Here is a 26,479-nt window from a genome sequence, read left to right as displayed (position 1 = left end):
CCTGGCTGCCAGCGGCACAGGACCTGGCATTATAACCAGAACATGATGGACACAGCCCTTGGAGGCTGCCGGCCCTGAACGGGCTGAAAAGATCCACTTTTGGTGCCGAGAGCCATGTTAAATGCTCAAGCCCTTGCATGGACGTGCCAGCTCACCTCGAGTCGGGAGCAAGGTCCCCGCAAGCTCAGGCACAGCTCCCCCCTCCACAGCCCCGGTCTTTCTAGATGAGGACAAGTAAAAATAGCAGCCTCATGCATGCCCACCCAAGGATGTGAGGAGAGCTGGCCAAAATCAACACAGACACTTTCAGTGAGTTTTTTTTTTAAATACATTTATTAACCAATGTTAACACATTAAATGACTCTATATATTGCTAGTCCGAGCAGCTTACAAAATGCCAGAATGCATCATAAACTGGACAGCCACAATGAATAATTACAATGTGCATAGTGGCTAAGCTCAACACTTTAATATAGCTTTATGATTTGCAGAAAAATTAATTTTAAATCATGATTCCTAAAACAATCAATTGTAATTTTACCTAAAACTTATACAAAACCAGGCCACAATCTTTTTTTTTTGTTTTGTTTTTTTCTTTAAAACACACAGTTTTCACGCTGTAGTAACTTGGAAATGTGCAACCGTGTCAACAGAGACAAAAAAGCCAAAGTAACACGAATCTTACTTTCATGCAGCTATCAGTTAAATATTACATATTCTGGAATGATTTTACACCAAAAATATTTCCACAATAACTTGCTTTCATAGGGGTGGATCGAAGTTTTGGAACTTGTAAAGTAATCGAACAAGATAGATTGATTTTTAGTTGTGAAGTGTTTTACAGTCACAACACAGAGGCGACAAAGGTTAATCACACATTTATCAGGCAATAATGTAGCTGTGGTAATACAAGTTACCATCTACTTACTATTTTTTCCAATCAACTTACCACTTAATTTCTGCAACTTATTGGGCATTATTTGGCAGTATCTAGTCAATTAACTTAGATCACCACTGTAAGTAAAAAAGATCAGGATTTCAGTGGTAGTTCACAGAAGTCTTAGTTATATTTTCATCTTTACAATGACCCTGACAAATCCTAGAGAAAACTTTTTTAAAGGCTTTCCTCCTGATTCTTCAGCTTCCATCGTTCCATCATGTAATTGCTTTCAATAAATATCAAAGAAGATCTAAATAAATATTTACAAATTATTCCTCTAACTTCTCAAAAAATAGCTGGATGATTAATGGGCATATGACTCAGTCTAAGACCAATCTTTGAAAGAAACTAAAATGCGGAGACACTTTAAAAGAAAAGCTATTTAAGTAAGCTTTACAACTATTTAAAAAATTGTCTCTGAACATGGATGCAATTCATATATCTATATATAAAACAAACAAAAAGAAAATAATTTTTCAACTATCGATCCATTCCTATTGGTAATGCTTCTTAATCCAGACATTCCGCAAAATACAGACTTTTTACAAATCACGGCATCTTTAATACAAGAAAATTAACATGCATTATTCTTCATTCTGAGTACAGTGATGGAGCTCATTATTAGGCAATGACCCATTACTACAAACATAACGGCTTCTGTGAAACTTAAGTGCTTTTTCTCCTTTTATTATCAAGTTACAATGGACCAGGTGACACCAGATCATAGGCAGTCAAATGACGTTGGATTGGGGAGGCTGACGGGGGGGGCGCAATAAAGAAATTTGTATGCCTCATAATTCCATGTATGAATAAAGGTAGTTGTATTTTTTGTTTTTTGGCTTTTCTTATTCTTGTTACAAGCACTCATGTTAGGACAAAGATGAAATGTGCAAACTTCAAAATTTAAATATTCATTTTTCTCTAAGATCCAGCTCAGTAAAAGATTACCCCAGTTCCCTGTGATTTTAAACTACAAGATCAAAGCTAATATTTTGTTATAAAAGTTATATATTGAAAAGAAATAATGAAAATAAAACACAGTTGGGAAATATTTAAGAAAAAATACGCAGGACTAGCACCTGCTGTGTCAACCCTGTTCCCTAAATTCAATCATGTACCCACTGGTATAACCAATAGATAATGCCTTTAAACAGTAAAATTAAGCTGAACAAAACCAGCTCAACAAGGTTAAGAAATAAATGTTACATCAAGGTAGTATGCTTTGTTTTTCTGAAACAGTTCTATACTTCTTACATTCAGATCTAGTTTTTAAATGTTCCTTTTGTTAAACTTGCATGATTTCTTATTTTTAGATCTGCTGTTTTTAAAGATTAAAACCTCTGTAAAACCTAAAAATGTTTTAAAATTTGCTGAAAATGCAACAAATCCTCTAGTTTAAAATTATTGAAAGTAACCTGCTCCCACAGATGTTAAATTCATTTCGCTGACAAAATTTTGGAGGAGCATGAAACAGAAGATTGAAATTACTGTGCAAAATTTCTTTTACGAAAAGTGTTTAAAGGCTGGTGCAAAATGGGAAGCAAATTCTAAACAATTTTGGCTTCTTGGAAACAAAAACCGCTGTGTCTGAGAATAGCAATCATCGGGGTCGTTTTCTAGGGGAGGAATAACTCTTTCATCTTTTTCTGCGGCAGGTACGTTTGTGTTCAGCATGCCAGTGCTCCTGCTGACACTTGATGGAGCAGTAGGAAGTGTTCCAGCAGCAGTGGTACATGGCCTCCTCTTCACAGTTGTAGCACTGGAGAGAACAAACGAGACAAGATTACCACCTTCACAGGATTCCCTCCTTACCAATGCAGAAGTGTTCTCACCTGCTCATGGATGCACCAGCACATGCAGAGCAATACTTCTCTTTTGTTTATGCTTGGGGCATCCAGAGGCAGAGGGCATTTTTCACACGTGCTGAGTAAAGCAGCAATCTTTAGCAAATCTGCACAATGCTTTCATATTTTCTGGAGTCTGGATTATTGCTTTTGAAAAAATCATCTCTCATTTAAGAAAACTCTTCTCTCAGGGCAGTGGATTGACATTTTTCAGCCACACAGTGCAGGAACCATCTTTTACCCTACATTTGTATAATAGCACCCTGATCTACGTCTTAAAAGCTACAATAAATCAACAGGCACTTCTGGCATGAACAGGTTCTGCGCAAGCTTGAAAATCAGCGTTTCTGAGATTTCTTTACAAGCCTGACCTATCCAGAGTTTGCTGGGGAAGATCCTTTTGGACTAGGAAAATCTCAAAAGTCACAACAATAACATCACTGGAGAAAAGAATACTTCGTTACCAAGGGGTTTGTTATAGCCCATTTAGGGTAGGTCTGCAAGGAGGCTACTGTCATTGCGGTTTGCTGACTGCCAGACAGCACTGCAATCTTGTGAAAAGAAAACCTCCTGCTACATCAGTGCTACTGAGAAGAGCAAGGAAGTGCCTTTTCCTTCAAGTCTTCAGAAACCAGAGAAGGCCTGTCGTACACAGGATGGCCACATGGGCTCTTGCCCCTTGTCATGCCTGCCAGGATGGCACAAAACTCCTGAAAGAAAGAGATGCTGCACAGGCCGTGATTTCTGCAGACATACTTGGTTCTGGGGAGTGCTGCAGCAGAGAGGATTTTGACTCTGGAATACACAGAACACCCCCAGTTTCCTGGTAGCTGGAAGGGCTACCTGGAAAATAACCCCCGTGGCCTTTGAGGAAATAAAAAAAGGGAATCAACGTGCTGGTCAACACTACAGGTGGTCAACAAGGAGGCGCGGCACCCAGACGGACAATGTGCCCTGTCTCCAGGTGGTTTTATACCCCTTAAGGTAGTGCTGCAAAAGTATTAACTATCATTTTGACAAAATCCTGTAAAGTAAGGTGGCACTGCTGCTAAAGGAACTGCTTATACTCAGCACCCTTGAAAGCCAGGTTCTAATGATCTCAGTTTTGTCTTTCTGAATTCGATCTGCTCAAAATCAGAGTATCTTTACGAATTCAGTCTGAAATGCTTATTGCATGATGGGGAACAGAGGGAGGGATATCACACAGTCTGTGCAGGCTGCTATCAAACCACAGAATAACACACAATTTACTTTTTATGTCCTGTCTAGCTACAGCATTGTTAATAAAACAGAGAATTACAAAGAAAACAAACCCAACTGCCTTAAAACAAAACAAAACCACAACAACCCTACACACTACTAAAAGACAGATCCAAGAAAGCCGACATTTACATTGGCTAAACCCATAACTATTTATTTACATCAGCAATAAAGGGACTGCCCTAGCTGCATGAGAAGGGAACCTCTCCATCTTCCTTTTATAACTTAGCTCCCGGGAAGTTTATTTGTAGAAATGTCTGCAAACAAGTGTCCTCTCGAGAGCTGTTTTCCTGTTTTTTCATGTTGCTGGCTGCCCACAAGCCTGTGGGAACCATTAGGATCATCTGCTGGAAAGGTGCAGGGAACAGCTGTGTCTCTCCATTACAGACAGCATGGGCCTCAGCCCAGAGACCAGCTTCACATCTGCTTGCTTGGAGAGATCAAAAAAAGCTAAGACAGGAGAGGATAACTGATCTGTGGGTCCTGCACTTCCCTTTACATATGCTGGCCGTAAGTGTGGGATGTAAATCTCCACTTACAAAAGGAAAATAGTGTCATCTAAGCTGGTACCAGCACACGTGGCAGAGAAGGCAAAATGCCAGCTGGCATCAGGCCTCCTCTTTTCTATGTGCTTTCCTCTTTCTAAACATTATGAATCACTTGGGTTTTTCTTTCAGGCAGTACACATCACAGACAATGCTCATTCACGTAAAAACAGCCTGTTGCAAGTTGGAATAAATATACATGTATATATAATTGAAAGAGACAAAAGTTAAAAATTAACTATAAAAATGAACTATGCACAAATTTAAATGAGGCTTATATGCAAATAAAAGAACTGGGAAAAATTAAAAAAAGAAACATTATCAAGACTGGCACTCTAGCCTGTATTCTGGAGGCCATCAAACTGCATTATCTCATGATCATTTACATTTCTTCTTTTCCTTTGCTATTTACTTGAGGTACCTGTATTCAATCCAAATTTTCTGGAAGTATAAAAATGAGATTGGGTTAAGCCAAGGGGACTGTGACCAGTTAGAGCAACAGAAAATGTTGTTCTTTAACTATGTGTTAGGCTCCTGAGGGCTGGGAGTGTGTCTTCTTGTGTGCCTGTACTCCACCAACAAAATGATCCCTTCATCCTGACTGGAGTTTTTTTTAGATATGAGAAAAAGACAAATACAGTCCCAAGCCTAGACATCTGCATTACACAAAACCAGAGGTCTCAGCTTCTAATTAAGAAGCAAAGCCACCAAAACTCATTTAGTATGTGTGTTAATTACATGAGATTTTGGTAAGGAGGTATCATTATTATAATAGCAGCATACAAGAGCAGTACTACACACCAGGGACTGTCATTAGTACCACCGAAGGAAAAATCACTGGGGAGTTGTATAATTGGACCAACCCCAGCTGCCTGAGGCTGTGTGTTGGCAGGCAGATCCATCAACTTGAATGCAAAGGTGTTTATCCTTACCCTCCTTCTCCTACGACATGCAAACCAGCTGCCTGTATGATGCCTTCATTTAAGGTGGTGATTGACAGATAGTTCTGAAGCCACAGAAATAGGCAAGACTGTCAAATGCTCTTTATATTTTTAGTTGTCTTGCTGGGAAGGAGGCTTTATGCACATGATTGTAAAATGCAGTGATGTGGTACCAAGGCACTCTCTGATTAGGCTAAAGGGTATGGTAAAGGCACATTGGAGCAGATGAAAGTAATCTCGGGAGTCTCTTTCATAAATTCTGCCTTCAAAAAAACCAAAAAGCAGCTATAGCTATGAGTCCAGACTCACAATCAAGTTACTGTGATTGAGTTACTGGGTATCAGCTGAATGGTGGTAACAGTTCACAAGTGCACTCTGAACTTTTGACAGAAGAGGGCTAATTTGACATAGTTCTATAGCGGGCAAAGGCAATTCAATTTCCCTCTCATGTGCCACAGGCAAAAGCATGCATGCAGGCACCAGCAGCTGGTGACTCATTAAACACAGTAACTTGATCAAGTCAGAGACCTAAATAACTTCTCTGGTCTGCAGAGATAGGTAGACAGGGAGGAATTTCCTGACTGACAGAGACCCAAGCACTGCAGAATCGTAACACCCACAGTAAAATCTCTACTAGGAACAGAAATTAAGACTCTACAGGAGCTCTGGCATTTGAAGTAATTCTTCTTTTTACAAAAAACCAAACATGTAATGGTGATAGTCAGCAACTGATTGTCTAGCCTTAGTATTTATTTCATTCTTCTACAGAGCAGAGTTTTCTCTGCAGGGACCATCATTTCATCTCTAAGAACAAGGACTAATGAGGCTGAACATAAACAAACAGCCCTTTACAGCAGAAGACAAACGGGAGCTGCGGGACGGAGCCAGGGCTGGCTGTGCCCGGGCGGCAGTGGCAGTGGGACGGGGGCTGTCCATCGTCGCTCAGATCAGCGTGCCATCTTGTGGCAAGGCACTCGCATGCTTCTCAGCCGCATCTGGCAAAATCAAAGCTCAAAAGGAGGCGAATAGAAAATCTTGTACCCACCCTACTGTATTTTATAGATAGCTATTACAGTGCAGTGTGATTTCTGGAACGATGGCTTTCATTTCCTCGTTCTATGAAAATTAGGAAAGAAATAGCAAAGTTTGAATGTGTGCCAGGCTCACTGCTCCTCAGAATAACAGTTTCCACCCGTACTCTTGTTATAGGCTAGCAGCACAGTATTATAGCACTTGCAATGTTTGAGTAGATGCTGTACAGCCATGTGGGAGAACACACTTCTGGCTTGAAAAGAAACCACAAGACACAAACCAAACAAAAACAGGGAAAAGTTTGCAGCATGTAACAGAATGGTAAGTTGGATGTCTGTTTTCACTTTTCTAAAGGGCATACAAACATGGTTTTTTGTAGGCAATGCTGCAGATTTGAGATTAAGGACTGAACAAGGGAGGAAAATATATTTCAGAAAGTCATGTCTTAAATACAAAAGAGCTGCAGAAAAAGCTAGGACAGGAAAAGGCTATCACTAAGGATATCACTACCAGCATTATAAGCAGGGGAATCCAAACTGATGCAGCCAGATATTGTACCCTCTAGGGCCTTGAGATCAAAGGAGTGTGAACATAATGCAAAATATGTCTTATATGGAGTAAAATTGCATTTAGAAAAAAATATTTTTATACTACCATCTGACTGGACTCAAGAAGATGGTGATGTTAACACTACATAATTAAGATGGAAAGTAATCAGAATTTCAAGTTGAAATTTGGAGGTTAAGAAAATTTGAAAGCAGTAATATGAAGGAGAAAACCTTAAAGCTGAAAGACCAGTGAAAGAGTGGTGCAGTTAAAAGTAAGGAAGAAATCACCTTCAATTGGCCTGCAGTATGCATTCTACATTTCCACTTATTCGCTTGTAATAAATTTTTGACACTTACCCACTGCTTCTTCTTGGTCTGGGAAATCAGTTGCTTGTGCTGGCCTGCTAGCTTCTTAATTTCTTCTAAAAATTCTTCTTTGCACTTCTCCTTTACCTGCTTACATTTTCTGTCCATCTCTCCTTGTGCGTTGGCCACAGCTTTATTTACAGCCTGCCTTTTCTCTTCTTCCATCTCTGTACGCAGCTGCCATAAGAAAGTCAGCAAAGCAAGTCAATGGACAGCTATTGGAATAAAAGTATCTTCTTTAAACCTCTACTCTTTAAACCTCTATTACTGATGTGGGTGGAGGTCACATAATTAGAGATTTCTCCTATTTAGAAAACAAAAAATTTTCTCCTTTAGAGTTATAACAAAACTTCCATCCATATGAAACGTTCAAAATAAAAATGTCACCGTATTTCTATTCTGCTAGGCATCGACAAAAACAGCTAAACAGGTTCCATGTATGTATTGTCAATGATCAGTTTACAAATTTATTAATTTATCCTAGACAAAAATTTTATCTTTTCCAAATCTACACCTGCATATAAATCTACAGCAAGGGCACAATGGAAAATACAAAATAGAACAACCCTGAGTTCAGTAAGAGGTACCTTTTAGTACTCATTGTTGGTGGGATTCCTTTCACCTTGCTTAGTTATCTAAAAGTTTGGTCTCTTAATCCTACACGATTAACACCTAAACTCCCTAGGTTCATTCCATACTCCTTCATCCAGAAGGAAATTCATCTTGTCTTAAGACAGGTACTTAAGAGAGGTCAGACAAATCATCCTCTAAATTGTCCTGCTCTCTCCAGCCAAAGGTGACCAGCTCAGGCTTAGATACTGAATTTTAAACAGGTTATCATTAGGTAAGAAAATTCAAACAAATTTCAGCAAATCTATTTAATATTCAGGTCAGAAGATCGACAAAAGAAGAGTTATTTATGAATAGTATTTAAACAATACCATTGTTTACAACCACACTTGACAATGGAACAAAGGCTTTGGAAACAGATACTCATGTATGAACAATTAGTTTCATTTTTGGATCACAAACTGATTTCACTGGATGAAAATCAAAAAAAGCAGGAGTTTTCTGTTTAAACGAAGGTCTGTTGGTATAGAAATGGTCTAGAAAGCAATAATGAAGACTATTTTTATGTGGTCTCTTTGGAAAAAGTTTTTTATTCATTTTCTTAAAGGTGGATGTTACAAAAGTAGAAAAGAATGTGAAAAAAATCCACACTCCTCCTCTCCTCAAACCAGAGTGTAGGTGGTGTTTGACAAGCGTTACCTTTTCCACTGCCTCTCGCACAACTCTCTCAGTTTCTCTTTTGTGATCAGCTTTCATCCTGTCCTTGAAATCATTAAAGATTTTGGTGTATTTGTCATGGCACATGTTCTGACATACTCCATCATTACTGGTCTGGGTGCTCCGATGCAGCATTTTTGGAGAAGAGGCACTTAACTTCTTGGTCTGAGTTGAGACTGAAACTTTTTCAATGGGCTGAGGCATTGTGGGAATTTCCTGGCTTGAACTTACTGCTTCGGTTTCAGGTTCTGGCTCCTACAGAGAAAGAACAAACTTGTAAATCCAGATACCAAAATAGAGCAAGTTAACTTTCAGTTCCCCCTAGAGAAAAAGTGTTATATGACTAATGCCAGTGCAATTAATGTGAAAGGTGTCTATTGAAGATCTTCAGTGCTAATGGGACATGGGATCCCAGAGGAAAATCAGCAGGACAGTGGGTAGGCTCTTTGGTCAGGCTTTTCTGACTTCAGCTAGGAGCCCTCCAGAAGGAAGCACACATATGGCATCAGTATGCCACACCCACCAGCCTCACTTCCGAAAAAGTACCACCAACATCAAAGGCTACGCTGAATCATTGCAGATCCCTTGGGATTACTAAAGGGTTGCTATAGATTTTTTCCCCTTACCATTTCCCCTGAAAAGACTGTAGCTGCGTGGCCAAGGTGCCTGAATTATTTTGGCAAACTGTGGGCTTACCCTGGCCCAACAGGCTCCACTGGAGTCTGTAATAATCCACTGATTTCATAGAACTGCTGCAAAGATTGATTAGTACTTCAAAGGTGCTTTGAAGATGAAAGGCTAATGAGCGTCTAAGTCTTGCTTCCAATAATATAGAACTAGACTTGGATGACCACAGCTTTCTGTAATTACACAATTATCAAGAAAGAAATCATAGTTACTGTAGTGTACTGTACTGAATCTAGCAGCCTGTGTAATTACATTGTAACACCAATTGTTCCTGCTCTTTAGAACAGATAGAAGTCATATCCCTGCAAACTCTTACTGATATTTGAAGACACAGATGAACATTATTTGGTTTTTTTAACTTAGACTTTTTAAAGCTCATTTAACAGTGTACAGACAAAGCACACAGTCCTTTTAACACCGGACTTGCTCAGGACCTGACTTCGTGCTTGTCTGTGTGATGGGGCATTGCTCACACCAATCAAAAGGCTGACTGTGTATTCCCTTTTGCAACCAATTACTCTCTAATAGGTCACTGTGATTGACTTCTGGATCACTGATCAAATATGAGCAGAGCTAAGAAGGCAAATGTTAAGTCATAAATATATGAAGCAAATTACAGCATTTGCTTGACAGAAAACACAATAAAAAAAAAGAGACATCCTAAACTGTAGTCTCCCTGTCTTGCACTCAAATATAGTTTGTGCCCCAGGGAGCACAAACTGTGTGTCACTGCCTCCATCGATGAAGGTGCCTCACAGAGCTAGCCCTGCGGTATCAGATACAACAGGGAGGCAGGTGCCCAGATATTAGGAGTGGCAATGTCTGTATTTCAGGCACCAGAGCCATCCCACATAACTCCGGTGCTAAAATACCTGAACCCTCCTCTGTAATGGAGTCCTGAGTCCTCTTCCGAGGACTGTGTGTATGTGCAACTTTTTCTTAATGTTCAACATGAAGCTGAAACAAGGCCAGGAAAAAGTACTCAAAAGTTAGGAAATATGAGATTTATGGCTGTCTCAGCAACTGCCCCCTTGTGTACAAGCATAATAATACAGTCCCTTGGTTACATGATCATAGGTTTCTGCTTCCCCCACTTCATTCAGTGTGCAAGTTGGATAAACAAGGAAGGAAGTTCCACAGACAAGGGTGGATATGACTTTTTATAACCCTAATATTCTTGATCATGCAAAATACTTTCCAATTTCTGCCTTTTATAGACTTACTAACTAGCCTGAATTTGTCATTAAAAAAAAATAATGTCATAAGCTGACTGTTGATTTATTCATGATACAGAATATTACCACAGTGACACCAGTGGTTTTCATGTGGGAGGCGCAATTATGTTTGTTAGCAAGGAGGACCAAGCTATGGGGTTGGAATTTCCAAGATTAATACCGTAAAATCAGTAAAAGGTGACAGAAACTGAAAGAGTGTCTATTAAAATTTCAGATATTTTGTACTTTGCTATCTCTACAAACATGGTAATTGAGGTTACTTACTTCTTTCTTGAGTTCCATACTCTGGTTACGTCGTCCTTTCTTTGCTCTTGGTTCCTGAGTAACCTTCAGCTACGACCATTAAGAAAAGCATATTGAATCATTCCAACAACCAATTCATATAAGTAGCATTCACTGTTACATGACTGATGTACCTTTTATTTTCGATTATTTGCAATTATTTAATCTAGCAAATAGAAAGCTGAATACTGTTCTTAAATTAGAAGTGCACACAATAAACCTTCCACATTATCACTGATGACTATGATTGCATGAAGGAGCAAAATTCATGAACAAGTTCTAACATTTAATACGTGTTTGCTAAAACACCCTTAACCATTCTTTTATTCATTTCACACACAAGTTCAAACACTTGTTTTCTGGAATATTCTGGTATCAGTGACCCATAATTAGGCAGCAGATCTTGTTGGAAGCCGGAAAACAGCAATAATTATAACAAGAATGTATATATGTAAAGACAGTAAGATTATCCAGATTTGCTATAATTGATTAGAACTGTATGCTTGGAGGGGTATGAAACTTCATGCTTTAGAATAAAAGCCAACCTCCAGCAATAGGAACAAGGGTGAGATCTAAGTGGATGGTATTATTATCTTACAGTGGCTTACAGCAAAGTTCTTAACTCCTGTCTTTGAAGCATCCAGTACTAGCTAGTTTTAGTGACAGGATACTGCAGATTACTGAAGAGCACTGAGTTTGACAGCTCCTCTTATGTTTCTGTATCTGGGAAACCAGTGAAACAGGTATAAGCATTAACCAATTGAAGGACGAACAGCTGGGGTGGAACAGAAAATATGCGAATGGACACTTTAAACCCTATGACACTTCTGAAAAACTGGGAAAATGCCTCTGTCATGTTTCCTAAATATTATTTGTGGCCGTTTTCCTGTTTCATCATACATCATTGCATATGATTTAGATAGTCCTGCGAGGAGCAGGGAGTTGGACTCGATGATCCTTATGGTTCCTTTCCAACTTGAGATATTCTATGATTCTATGACTGCATACACAACATAAAATAAAGGGGCTACAAAGGGTTAGCTAAGCAAAGCAGGCTAAAAAAACCTAAAACCACTTCGATAAGGAGCATCCCCTTAAAGCAACATCCAGTTTTACAAGTTTTACGTTTTTAGCTACAAATTGGATGATAGACCTGTTTGACAAAAGGGCAAAGGAATGAAGGTCAAAACAGGTTGATTTTTTAAAATACAGACTTAGAGAAGGATAGTGGTTTTAAATGAGAAAAGAAGATGTTGCCAGGGAAAAGGCTGCCAAAAATACTGAGAAGCATCCTGCAAGCTATGAAAATCTTACTGCCAAGTCAGTAATAGTGAATATATAACACCCTCTTGGACAATGAATGGCTAGCAAGGTTCAGCTGTGATAAGGGAATTTCCATACAGCAATGCAAAGTTTTGTATCTTGGCCCTTCCTGCTTTTCACCTTTGTTAAAGCAATATAATTTTTCTTGTTTTGCAGAATTATTTTTAATGACTTTAATCAGTTGCTGTCACATGGTCCTCAAGTGCAACATTTGCACCTAACCTTAGTTGGACTTGCTGAAAATGTCATGGTTGGTGTTAGTCAGGGATCTGTAACACAGAATACAGTCCAAAGTGAACATACTCCAGCTGTGAAAAGGCTGAACAGCTACAGGGCTGTTCTCTTGATGGGAGTCCAAGAAGGCAATGTTGCAGTCTATCTGATATCCATGACATTTAACTTGAACACTCCTATTTAACTTTAGAAATCTTGGTCTGTCTCATCAAGGTGCTGTAGGTGACAAACATTCTAAAACTTCCCAGAGGTCATCCAGAAAACTGAGGAAAGAGGAAAACTCTATATTCTTGCTATTACTGAGCCACAAAACATAGGGAAAATAAGCCTTTGAACCCTCTTCTTGTCACCACAAAACTGCAGATAGAGCACAAGGCTAATTTAATAGTAGATTAATCAAAAATACATCATCTTTGTACCCTTTAATAAATTGCCCGATTGCTAACATTGTGGCAGCACTTACCTGGTCATTGCTGGTGGAGGAGATACTTGACTCTGCCTCTTCCTCCCCTTTATCCTCATTCTTTGATTTCCAGAATCTCCCCTCACGAAGAAAACGCTGGTGCAGTTCCAGCTCATCACAGGCCTTCTTCCACCCCATACTGCGTTTCACATGCAGCCGATGGATATTAACTGTGATATCTTGAATGTTTTCAGAGGGGATCCAGGCCCTTTTGAATACACAATACAGACAGGTTCAGAAACATTAAATACAGATAAAGGATCTTGACCTGAGAAACTGGCTTCAAAAGCAGTTTTTCACAGCAGCCGATCGCTGACAATTCCTTTTTACACAGAATTTTTGTATATTCAACACATTTGAAAAAAAAATGCACTGCATACCGTTAGATGTTTGTTATTATAAGCACTTGTTAGCTGTGGGTGCTATGGCTGAAAGTCTCTTTCATTTATGGTGAGCCACAAACCTCCCCTAGCACCAACAGCAGTCACATCTCCTACCTGCTCTTTGGCTAAATGCCCTGAGTCAGACACAGAAACATCTTTACTGCAGGTTCGTATGCCAATCCAACTTAGCCCTTGACCTCTTTGCTAAAACTGTCAAGGAATGCACCAAATTATCACCTTGAATAGAGACATTTTGTAGTCTGGGCCCCTGTCTATCAGGACTGAACTTATGTGGGGACTGTCACGCTCTTTTGGACTGAATACATGCCAGTAACTTGGTTCCAAAGGTACTTTGTCCTCTTAAATATCTTCAGAGAGTCCTCACAGAATTAGATGGGCAGCTCTTGACATTTTGAAAGGTTATACCAAGCAGCATTGGACATTAAAGAAAAAGAGTCACTGCCACACACATCTACATAACAGAATAAATACTGTAACAAATTAAATGTCTGAGGCCAGATTCTCAATTCTTGCAATATAAATTTCATTTCAGTGAAGTTAAGGGAACAATGCTAATTTACACCAATCAGGAATTTGGCCTTTTGTACAAGTCCAGGACAGTAACTAAGCAATAGCACTCTAGTAAAATGTATTTTACCTATTCTATCAGCACATGTTTAAAAAGTTGGAAGTACCTCACCCCACAAGTGTCTTGTTACTTTATTAGTGTGAACTTAATGCCAAAACTACTAATGAGATAAGCTGCATTTGCAAACAGATTCAAGGTAAATAATTCTGTGACTGCGACACAAATAAAGATCCTTTACCCATTTTATGCCTATTATAAAATCTTGGTAGTTCATATAACAAATGAAAGCATGTTATATACTGTGCAGGTTGCACTAAAAGCAATTTAAATAAACAGTCTCATAAAACACTGTTAGTGAATTGTCTAGGCTCTACTGGGATGCAGCAATATATACCACCTTCCCAAAACCCATGAATTACTTAGAACATGTCCCCTTTCCTCACATTATAGGCATATAAATCAAACAGCAAAAAAACCCAGTAGATCCACTGTAGTAACACTACTATAACCCTCCCCAAATGCTGAACAAACAACTGGAGATGGAAGTAAAAGCTGATCTCTAAGAGTGACATTTCCAATGTGAAGAGTTATTCTCTGAAATTGCAAACTGGCTCACAGCAAGAGCTCTGTCAATGTTCTAGCAGTGAGACAGAAACATTTGTGATGTATATTATGTTACTAAAACACAAAATTGCCATGTGTCTGCTCAGAAGAGAAAATTGCACAAAGTCAATACTGCTGGTAGTTAGAGTACATTTCTGTCCAATTTTCACCTTGGCCTGGATTAGCAGGCTGCTACTGATTGAAGAAACATTTGAAGTTCACTTGCTTTCTTTAATTAAAATGGCATTAGGTAACATCCCTATGGCAACTGTGAAAAGGGAATCTCTGAGCCACTTGGCAACTTTGGGTGTGTTAGACTGAGCTTTAAATTTTCTGAAACGATTATGGCAAAGTATTCAGTCTTTCTAATGCTGGCAACTAGCTGAGCCAAGTTTTACAACATGATAGATGAGATAAATTCTTTAAAGTATTGTTTGTAAAAAGCAGCACATGGAATTAATAAATTACCTTTGGTGGTGATGGCCAAAAAAGCGAACATCAACTTGATTGTCCTCTTTCTGCATGACTTTGGCTGGCCAAAACCCAAAGCCTTTCATTTTGGCCCAAACCAACTCATGATTAGGTATCTGGAAAAAAATGTATTGATTATTAGATATGAAGTATTATATTGATTTCTCCCACAAATATTTTGCTGTAATACTATGCTAGTATATTAAGAACATGGTTGCTGTTTATGCTAGTGCTTTTTTCATTTTTATCCTCTTACAATACATATTTCCCTGTTAGATGTATTGCTTGGAACAAAGTAAAAAAAATACAAAGTCTGAAAAGGGTGTAACTGTCTATTGAAAACAGAGATCTTAAGCAGCCCAGAACTTAAACTTGTCTTTACAGCTTCATCCAGGAGCCAAGTTTTATTTCTGTAAGCTCCTTATTTTCTTGTGAGACTGTTGTAACTGGCTGATAACCAAGTTATCAACCTATATTGTTACAGCTTTGAACTTCAATCAACATTTCACTTGTGTAAAATAATTAGGCTTACAGAGTCTTAACCATGCTTTTGAAACAAGCCTACTGAAATGGAATATTCAATGCATTAATGACACCAAAACTGAAAGTTTTTATACAGAAAAGCAAACAAATAAAAATCTGTGTCAGCAACATACGCAAGGATAGCAGAACCAATTGTCAGGTCGCGCATTTGACAAATAGAAACAGTTCTTGCAAAGCTGCAGTTCATCCAGCTGAAAAACAAAAAAAGGTAAATAAGCCCAAAAAATCCTATTTATGTGACTTCAGTAGTATCCCTCTCTCTTAAGTAGTTAAATTTTTCAGACCTGCTTGCTAATTTGGTGGAGTTACTACTGTCTGTGCAAACTAGAGGTGTGAAACTGAGGTGAGCTGAGAGTGGATGAAAGATAAGCTGCACGTTATCCATGTTTCAGAAAAACAAGGCAGAGGGAAGAGAATAATTCAACTCTTAATGATTTATTATAGCTAAAATGCAAAGAATAGTTCTTTAAATTCATCAAGTATTTAAAATACATTCTGAAAGAAGTAATTCAACTGTACAAATGGAGAAAGTGTGACAGCTCCCCTAGCTTTATTTTTTCATCTCTGAATGTTGAGAAATGTTTCAATGCCAATTACAGAATTTGGTAGGAGTCTCACCTCAGGTTCAATTTATATTAGCAAGTACAATTATTTCTAGTCCAATTATGTATTATTAGATTATTTTCAAAACTAAAATTTGAATATAGGTATTTTCCAAATGATAGTCTAGATGAAAAAAAAAAAAAAAGAAAAAGGAATTCTGAATCAGCTGTTAGAAAGCTAGGGGAAAATTTATAACAAACTTCACACCCTTTTTATTTTTGTAATATGAAGAATAATTTTCTTAGATTCTGAAATGAAAATCAAGTATCATGTCTACATCTTGGTTACTTGGTACTACTTACTTCATGACATGTGTCTTTGTAAAGCATCCTCGCTATATCAGCTTGTTCACTGTCCACTATAAATTAAAAATAAATGGTATGAACAATCACAGTGTGATCACAGTGCTCGCAAAGATTTGCAGCTGTCATTACTATGACTTTCATGCTATAATTGTCTTGCTTGAGAATACAAACCATATTTTAGTCACTTAGATAACCCTTCCATTTAAAATTTTCTAACAATCAGCTCTATATTTGTTTTCTCTTTCATATTTATATGCAAAAATACCGTTGGGAGCTTTTAAACTGAACAATACAAATACATGTCTGAGCAGCAGGGAGACAGGGTTGCTCTTAATATGGATCCAGTATCTCTGCTAATGTCTTAATGACACACTGCAATTGTCCTAAACCATGGCTCTCTGCTGTCACCAGTGGACAGGAACACTGGTGCAATCACATAAGTATTTCTGCTCAGAATAATGCTTCACAGACTATTTATCACTATGTGTTTCCCTTTACATCTCTGTATTTCTCTATTAGCACATTCACATCTCTCCCTACCGACAACAGTGTGGATCTTCTGATGCGGCAAATAGACTGGTTCCACCCTCCTCCCAGTGTCCCTGCTGTGGGCCATATCTGCAGGGGAGAACCACGTCCATCCTGAAATGATGGGTCTAGAGAACCTTCTTACAGGGCCTGGCTGTAGCTTCTGGATGCAGTGGTGGTGTTTTTCCACTTCTCATCAGACTGTCCCACCATATCAAACAGTCACTTACTACCTTCCCAGCAGCTGGCAGCTTTTCTGATGGCTGTACCTCCACACACTGCACCAGCAAGACAATTCTAGTGTGAATGTAGCTATATTTGCTGTCATAATATGGCAGATATTGCCCATGGGTGAACAATATGTGTCTATAGTACATGTTTCTGCTGCCACAGCACATCAGAGATCAGATCTCTTTCCATCCTAGAACAACATATGTATACTGGCAGAAATCTGCAGTATAGACTGACTTATGACTTAGGCTGCAGAGGAAACAGGATGGCAAAGGTGCAAATTCCCACTAACAGGTTTAGCCAGAGAGGATGAAAAAAGTAGGTGGGCCAGAAAAGACCCTGCAAAGTCCTCTTGCAGCTTACTTCGATTTTTAAGGGCTCTCAAATGACCTCATCCACACTTAAGATTATCTAACACCAAATTCAATCCTGAACTTGTGAGTTTCCTACAGATAAAGATAAATCAAATAAAGCAATCAGTAAATGTAGTACTTTACCTCCATAGAAAATCACTGTGTTGTGTAGAAGCAGCTGAGCATCTGCTTTGAACTCCTCATAACTCCTGTACTTTCCTTCATTTACTTTCTATGCAAAAGAAAACACAGGACTGTGAAAAAAACTGTTAAAGTGCTGTACCTGTTTTGTGCAGAGAAGCTTTCACAGAAATCTGCATTATGCAACACAGATCAGACACTGCCTTTCCTGCATACAGAAGGAATACTTACAAATTTTTGACATGGTTTGTTAGTACCTGAACAGTGGCTGCATTGGTCTCTTTATGCAATGCCCAGAAGTAAACCAGGTACTTTAATACTTGACTAAGTTTTAAAAAAAACATTCTGTTGGTTATAACAAGGAGTAGCTTCATCATAAGGTGTGGCCCAGAACACTTGTTCAAATTAAAATATATTCCCTGAACTGAAGATTTTGTACCTTAAGATACCAGCTAGTTTCAAATCAATGTTGACTGCCTTTATACTTCCAGGATCTTCATGTGACAGTCAGTGTTTTCTGATGAAGGCTGATCGTCTTAGTCTTCCAAACTCATAACAAATGCCTACATGAAGCCATGCAGTTCATTTTCCTAGTATGGTTTTTTGTCTGCTAAGGAATGCAGCATTTTCAGATGTGCTCTCTCAAGAACACCTATGAGAATTCCCATCATCAAACAAAACATCATCAGTTTCAGGATGTTAAGGCCAAAAGACCTTCTGTGGAAGAAGGTGAAGGTGACACAGTGAAAGGAAGGCCTGTCCTATTTTCAGGCTCAACCAGTGTTGCCAGTACTTCAAGCCAGCCAGTAGTTTTGGTCCCCAAAACTGCCAGTGAAACTATTGTCTATCCATATGTTTCAATAACAATGATAAAACAAAGGCTTTTCACATCTATGGTTGTAAAGGGCAATATATACTACAGCATTGCATAGTAATCCTGTTGCAGCAATGAATAAAGATGAATATGCTGTTCATTTTGGTCATGTGCAGTTGATTTACATGAGTCATGGTCAGACCTTTGGTTCAGAAAAAAAGGACAACATATTTACTAGTACTTTATTTTTGGAACTATTAATGCAAAACAGATGTTTTAAGTGAGTCTTGTTTTTTTGTGTTCAACAAAAGGATTGGTTCTTTATGAATCATGTAGAAGTTTATAAAGTTGCCACCTACACAAGGCCTTAATGACTAAAATTGGAATGTGGTCAAAAACATTGGGCCACGTAGGCAAACATGGGCACTCAAGTCCATATTCAGTGACTTAGATAAAGGCTACTTTCTCTAAAGATTTCAGCTACCTACAGCTCCAAGTAAAACCTTATTACAAAAGGAATCGAGGATACTCTACGTCTGAAAACTGGGCACCACTCAAAATGGTTTTACTCAGTTACCTATTTAAGAAGAAAAGTTTCAAATTTTAAGCTCCCATGTCCAATGCTGGGTACAATACTGAAATACTGATCATGAGGAGAATTAAACAGGATTAGTGCTTTAGTCCTTAAGGTTCATCTTCACTGTTAAAAGACACCATAAACAACGTGGAAGTTAGAAAGCAAGTCACTCTACCTCCTGTATAGTAGGAACATCAACAGCTGAGTGCACCAGCCTTCTATACATTGGGTGTTTGTTGTCCTTCCCTTTCTTGTTTAGATCTATAGCCTGAAAGGACCATGAGACAGTGTAAGTTATTGCATTTAGAATCTGCTTAAAACACCAAAAAAGATTTTAAAAAATGCAATAGTTTGGAATATTTCAGGTGGGGAATACACACGGCCAAACTGTAGATCCACAGTCTGACAGATTACATGTGTCTCAAACCTGAAAAATGTCCATTTCAGGAGCCACAGGCCCATGGCATAAACTACTCCTGCCAGAATAATAATCCGAGCAATCAGACATGGTAAGTGTATGTTGAAATACACACACCGCTTATGACAAGGGAAATAAAATGACACCCTCTCGTAGCCCTCCTCCCTGCACAGTCACACACAGCCAACTGCAATGCATCATCTACAGTGCAACCTAACACTTTGATAAACTTCCCTGTTTCAGACTCACCCGCTCCTTCATGCGAGAGACTATGAATCGCAGGTATGTGCTCATCTCTTGTTTACTTGTGTTTTTCTTCTTGATACTCTGTCAAAGAAAAACAAGATCATATTATTATTTTAAACTTGACTTCAAGATTCAGTCAATAAAACTTTTTTCTGCATCACAACATTATTTGAAAAGGTAACTTTGAATCACATATCACACAGTTTTTTAGGGAAAATCTTTTCTGGGAAATAGTAACACTAACACATCACAATAACTATATATGTTGCTTTGAATTATGTCTGGGCTGAGGACTTCAGCTACAGAAGAATTACAGGTTTTATTTCCACTTGTATCCATAATACTTTGTCAAAACCTCTCATGTAAAAAAGTGTCTAATTAGAACAAAACAATGAATAAAGGCATTTTAGGGAGCAGTTTAAAATTTATTTAAGGGTCTTTTTATTAGCAAGGCATTAATATTTTTGGTAAAATAAGAAATTCTTTTTAAAAGAATATCCTGTACCATCTACAAATTATGTGCTTACTAGACAAAATGACACCGTCTAGGAGGAAGTCAAATAGGCTCTAGCCAGTAAAAACTCAGAGCACTTTTTACTGCTTGAGAAACATAGCAGTTGTTGATTTTTGTGGTTCTTCCTTCCCAAAATCTAATCCAGATTCCGGAACACAGACTGCTCCTTTTTAGCAGTTCAGGATCCAGAGTTTTTCACCCTCATATTAGACTAGTATAGAGACTTATCGCCACCCTTCAAAGTCAATCCAGCCTAGTGGGAAGCACTGCATACAGAAAACGTGCTGTTAAAGAGAAGGTGGCTCTCTGCAAATGCCTAGCATGCTCTTACAAACCAGCCTTTCCAATTCCAGGTCACAGCAGCTGTGCACAGTTCTGCATGGCCTTACAACAGCTAGCTGAAAAGTGTTATCTCCTCCTTGCTCATGTCTACACTAGTTCTCCAAAACAAAAGCACAGTGAAACAACAGCATGAGTTCCAGGTTTATTATCCCAAAGTGATTTCTAACTGCTCATATCTCTTGCAAAAATGTTTACTCCTCCTCACACCTTCGAATGCACTGAGTGCCAAGCTGAGTTCTCCCCTTCTCGTGCCTCATATCACCACCTGTATGCAAACTGTGTGGACCAAACTGGCTCAGTTACACCTGCATCCTCAAATTTTGGTGGTCTTTAGCAAGAACCACATAATTGTGCAGATGACTGTTGCTTCACAAACACAAGGAAAAACAGAATCCATGTCCTAATAGGTAGCTAAAAGAGGTATGAGGCTTATGAACTATTAATCACTAGAAGAGTGCTATTTTTTAATGAATTACTTATATATGACTCTGAACATATAGAGGGAGCAGACACATTGAGTACAGAGCAACTACTTTTACATATTTACTTGGCAAGAGTAAAAATTATACATTAGCGCAAAAAAGTGATAGGATTTGATTGTGTCTCCTCTGCTTATATTACTCCTGGAAGACACTGAAAATCACAGGCTGGCCCTTGTGCTACAGCAACTGTGCAACCTATAAATCTCAGGATTGTACTTCCTACCTCCTTCTTCAATCAAAATTGTACACAGCACTACCAGTGAAGCTGTTTATTTGATTGCTTAACAGTATGCATAGAATCACTACAAACTATGCTGAAATATCAGTTCAGTCATGAACCTATATAGATACTACAGTATGCATAACAACACTATAGCTTTTTCCTGACAGGACACTAGCACTGTAGGGTAAAACTCACTATTGTGGAAAGGGCCAGCACCAGGTCTTTCTAATGCTTACAGTGCATTTAAGCATTATTTTCATAATATTAATGGTTCCCTGACCTTCCTTCCAAACTCTGGAACAAGACAGAATTTTACCCTGCGCTGTATGTCTGAATCACCTTCTGTATATTCATGTTTTATTTTGTCTGCCATGAGAATGGGCATTCTGCTGGAATTCAATTCACCTATTCAGTTTTGCATAAGCCAACATTGCTACTGCAAATGCAAACCCAAATGTGCATTAAATTATCTACATTATGAAACACTGCTGTCATTTTGTCATTTTAGGCACTGTGTGTTAGTGCTGTATGCTTGCTAATGTCACAGCATTTTAAAAGATGAAAATTAGTAGGACACAATAAAATTTACTTGCACTGACTAGTCCTTCTACACCTCTTATTTCTGACATAGTTCTGAATTTATCATCCTTTGAAAGTATTTCAGAATTCGTGTGAACCATTTTTCATGCCTTGCTGGGCAAGACAGTTTGTAAGAGACTGTGTTAAGATAGATGGTTTACAGTCTTATCCTTCAGATCTTAAGAAAAGATAGATAGCTGACTTTGTATCGTTATTGATGTCAGCAATTAATATCATCTTAAGCACCAATGAAAGTGATATAATTAACTTGCCAGTTCAGGCAAACTTGAAGTTCTCCACTTTTCCTTTAATTCCCTACACTGATTTATTTTAAGAAAAATTTGATCTCCAGGTTCCTCTACTAAATGTTGAAAGGTAATGAATTTAGGGAATCGGAGCCTATGAGCCAGCAAAATGTCTTTATATGGCAAGGTTGCTCACCCTTTGTAGAAAGCAAGTTATAATCCAACTGCTTCATTCACTTTTCAACAAAGATTAGCCCTTTAGGAGGTACGAGTCACACATTCTTTGGAAGCTATAATGGAAAATGTGTTATTTTTTAATAAAAAAACCCTATTATGTATTTTGAAGACTTGTAGTGTTCACAGAGAAGTCAACCTAGAGCCGCTTAAAGCAAGAAAGTTGATAATACTAGATGGGGGATATGATTTGCATAAAATCTATTTATATTGCTCTGACACAAGAAAATATACCCACTTGCAGGTCCCTTTAGAGCCAGAGTGATATAGAAGCAAGTATAAATTAAAATTGGGTTTTTTAATTTCCTACTTCTGCGAAACGAAAACAGTGATGGTGGCTTGTGAATCTGTAAAAGTGGCAAGATCGATGGTGTATCTTTTCCCACAGTCAGATCTACTAAGATATGCTACTGCAAACCTTGTTTAAGCACAAGTTTCTTTCAAGGAGAGTGCTAAGATTCAATCCCCAAAAGATTATCAGGATCTTTATACCTGTAGGATATATCATCTTTATATAGGATTGTACTAGGTCTGGCTGGGATGGAGTTAATTGTCTTCATAGCAGTTCATATGGTGGTGTGGTTTAGATTTGTGACCAAACCAGTGTTGATAGCACACTGATGTTTTAGCTCTTGCTGAACAGTGTTTGCACAGTGTCAAGGCCTTCATTGTTTCTCACCCTGCCCCCACAGTGAACAGATTGGGGGGTACACAAGAGGTTGGGAGGAGACACAACCAGGCAGATGACCTGAACTAACCAAAGAGATAGTCCATGCCGTATAACGTCATGCTCAGCAACAGAAAGGGAGAGGAGGGAATTTAAGGGGGTTAGCCATCTTTTGCTCGGAACTGGCTGGGCATCAGTCTACCCATGGAGGGTGGTGAGTGATTGCCTTTGCATCACTTGTTTGGTTTTGTTTTCTTTCTCTCTTCTTCCATTTCTTCACTTATTAAACAATTATTATCTCGACCCAAAAGTTTTCTTGCTTTTACTTGTCCTTTTCTCTTCCTCTGGCTAGTTGGGAGACAAGTGAGAGAGCGGCTATGTGGTGCTCAGCTGCCTACCAGAGTTAACCCACAACAAGGATGATTCCTAAGTCACACCAGGTTTTAGAGAAATCTGCGACCGTTCTGTTTTGAATCACAGTAAAATGAAAGGCTTGGTCAGGCATACATGTTTACATAGGGGATGTAGGAGTGAAGTAATAACCTTCACAATAGCAATCCTCTTGTACAAGATTAATGAGATCTGGTAGGTGGAAGGTCAAAGCTGCAACCTAACTCTGGTTGTGGGTGCAGGAAATACCTTAATATGCCTTGTGCTCTGTGGCCCATCTATTTCTTAGAAGCTGATACCTGAAGGTTGGATTTACATTGCTTTTTGTATTCAATATTCCAGATTAATAATACTGCTTAGCTGTTAAAGAGGGTAGCAACATATTGCACTGTGCAGGTGTGACTTATTTAGCAATTCTGACATGCTTATAGTGCAGGAATTCACCACAAAACTTTACGAACCACATGAGTTAGAGGTACTGCCAAGAAACACTCTATCCTGCAGTAGCATTGTTTAAGATGGAAATGACTACCCTTTGCACCCTGAGTTAACATATAGCTCTCAGCTCTCTGTGACAATGGTCACTATGCTGCAGTTGCTGCAATCTTTCATTTGAAAAAAAAAATAGAGAAACTCTAAGAAATGCAAGGTGTTAGTCCCAGCATTCTGTCTAGCTATAAGCATTTCACTTACATTTTCTCCATGTAAAGAGGTTTCCCTATAATCTCCCATTAACAAAATTTTTTTTCCCTTCCTCCCTCAACTGTCATGTGCATACACACATCAAAGAGCTTCATTTCAGTTCAGTGATGGATTAGCTGAAGGCTGCTCAATGACAGATGCATACTTCTAAGGCACCAGTTCCATTTTCAGAAGCAATTCAGGTTTCCAGGGGTTTATCTGCAGAGGGAAACTATGTGCAAGAGTCTAACATACATTCACCACTGCTGTTTAGAAACTCCTTGCTTTACCCACCGGCCCTTGGATTTTTTTAGGGCTTAAATTTCCAGAGGAATTTGGTGCTACATATGGAAAGCTTTACTGCTCTGCCACCCTCTCAAACTCCCAAACCCTCTAGTCTTCAGGTTTCCTGTACTATTAAGAAAGGTATGCAGGCCCATGGGATGGTTCTCAGAGCATCCAGTGCGCTGTATGCCCTAAGCAGCATACAGAAAAGCATCTGCATGAGCAGAATATGGCATAAGACCTGCCTCTTTCAAGACCATATACAGTTAAACTAGACTTTTCAAAGCATTAGGTGCTTTTGGAAATGTTACAGCTGAATCCACAAATTGGTTTCTACTTGCATTAAGCACCTTCTGAATATGAAGCATCATATGAATTAAATATGCTTTTACATGTACAGAGAAGGTGGTAGGAGGCTCTAAGTGGATGTTTCCCAGTTTTCTCACTGCTGTGGACAAATTCCTTTATACTTTATTAAATACACCCTATGCAGTGCCCAGTTCTGCCAGCTCCCTGATTTACTCAAGGGTGCATATGGCTGCAAGGTGAATGCGAGGGACCTGCCAAGCACTAACACCTCCCCAGGTGTGAGCTCTGCACACTTGAACCGGGTGGTGCTAATATCGGTCCTATACTAGAACTTCCCTTAACCCACCAATCCATGGCTATTATTTGTGTGATTATACCAAATCCTGTTTATAGAATATGTTTCATCACACAGTTATCTAACAAACTTCTACCATAACACCCCATAAAGTAAGTCAATAGAGCCATATTCTTTCTTCCTTCCTTGTATTTTACATTAACCATCTTGACTGACAGCTGGTACCTAAAACCCCCTGATCTAAGTACTTGAGTTACTTCACTTAAGTAACCTTCATCTTTCTGTGCTTCTAACATTCTACTGTTTGTCATTCTCACTTGTCAAATTATGTCTAATGTTGATTGTGAACTGCATGATGGTGTATTTTTTTGTACTCTATGAAATGCTTAGTACAGTACCAGAACTCAGAAATAGCCTATTTATAGAATATTTATCAGCACAGCATTTAATATCTTAAGCTCTATAGTTTACTTTACTGTCATATATATAAAACCCAGAAATATTGAAACACCCACTATGATAGGTAAATTGGTTATAATTCCTTGCAAAGCACATGCATGGAAGATCAATCTCTGATCAGATGACTAAAAAATTTAAGAGTCAAGTGAAACCACATTAATAATTCTTTTTGTTTCACAAATCAAAATCTATTCCTCTGGGACAAACTATATGTCACCATGCATAACTTTGCCTTTCTATAAAATTACTTTAAAATTCAAATTTTTAAAAAAAGAAATAATAATAGTTGGTTACCCCAACATGTGATCGATATTCTCCTATTCAGATTTTTGCGTATATTTATTCCCCCCCCAAATAAACCCCTAGTAATTTTGCAGTACTTTCTGTAGTCTTTAGGAGCTAAATTAACAGCTGGAGAAAATTCATTTTCTCCTTTTATCTAACCAAAGAGCAGTAATAAATGTACAAGTCTCCTGCATCCTTCAGAGACTGAGTTGACTAACCCTGTCTGGAATGGACTATTCCAGTAGTGGGGAATGTAATCTCTAAGTTCATTCAATATTCTTTCTCTTCTGACCTGTCTACCAGGAATTTTGCTGATAATTCCAATTTATTTTACTGAAGACAATGATTAGGCAGCAGTCAGGAAAAATTTTCAGTCACTGCAATGTGGTTTGAATTGAACTTTGTTTGACTCTTGACTCCTGCTGAGGATTATGTAGGGTACAAAATAGGCAGATTGGTATGGTCAAGTTAAAAAAAATAGCCAGGAACTGGACTCTCTTGCTTATGGATGCAGTGGAGAAAAACCACCAGCAGGGAAACAGAGTTCAGAGCAAGGTTTGCAAGGGACTGTTATAAACGTTATGGGAGGAAAAATACTTTAAAGTTATGAACAAATCCTTGGCAATGCCCTTTATAAAATGTTTCTGAGTAGTCAAGTGTGCAAGATAAAGCTGCACAGGTTGATTGAACTAGTACA

At 38.5% G+C, this 26,479-nt stretch overlaps 1 protein-coding gene across 4 annotated transcripts in view; it reads right to left on the bottom strand.

Moving 5' to 3' along the window:
• Window positions 1-327: 327 nt before the first annotated feature.
• ZMYND11 (zinc finger MYND-type containing 11) overlaps window positions 328-26,479 on the bottom strand; it is a 110,182-nt gene continuing 84,030 nt past the window's right edge. For all 4 annotated transcript variants that reach the window (XM_059818490.1, XM_059818492.1, XM_059818491.1 and 1 more), the window contains 11 exons: window positions 19,796-19,873; window positions 19,304-19,396; window positions 17,741-17,828; window positions 16,482-16,537; window positions 15,690-15,767; window positions 15,031-15,149; window positions 12,988-13,195; window positions 10,950-11,018; window positions 8,746-9,018; window positions 7,468-7,653; window positions 328-2,699 (listed from right to left, as the gene is read on the bottom strand). In XM_059818490.1, coding sequence (XP_059674473.1) covers window positions 2,577-2,699; window positions 7,468-7,653; window positions 8,746-9,018; window positions 10,950-11,018; window positions 12,988-13,195; window positions 15,031-15,149; window positions 15,690-15,767; window positions 16,482-16,537; window positions 17,741-17,828; window positions 19,304-19,396; window positions 19,796-19,873 — 1,371 coding nt within the window. In that variant the 3' untranslated portion in view covers window positions 328-2,576. The remainder of the gene's footprint in view (window positions 2,700-7,467; window positions 7,654-8,745; window positions 9,019-10,949; window positions 11,019-12,987; window positions 13,196-15,030; window positions 15,150-15,689; window positions 15,768-16,481; window positions 16,538-17,740; window positions 17,829-19,303; window positions 19,397-19,795; window positions 19,874-26,479) is intronic.

This window comes from Gavia stellata, chromosome 6, assembly GCF_030936135.1.
Source record: "Gavia stellata isolate bGavSte3 chromosome 6, bGavSte3.hap2, whole genome shotgun sequence".
In the NCBI taxonomy this organism is placed as follows: domain Eukaryota; kingdom Metazoa; phylum Chordata; class Aves; order Gaviiformes; family Gaviidae; genus Gavia; species Gavia stellata.
Note: the sequence above shows the minus strand (reverse complement) of the source record. Positions and strands in the feature narration are given on the sequence as shown.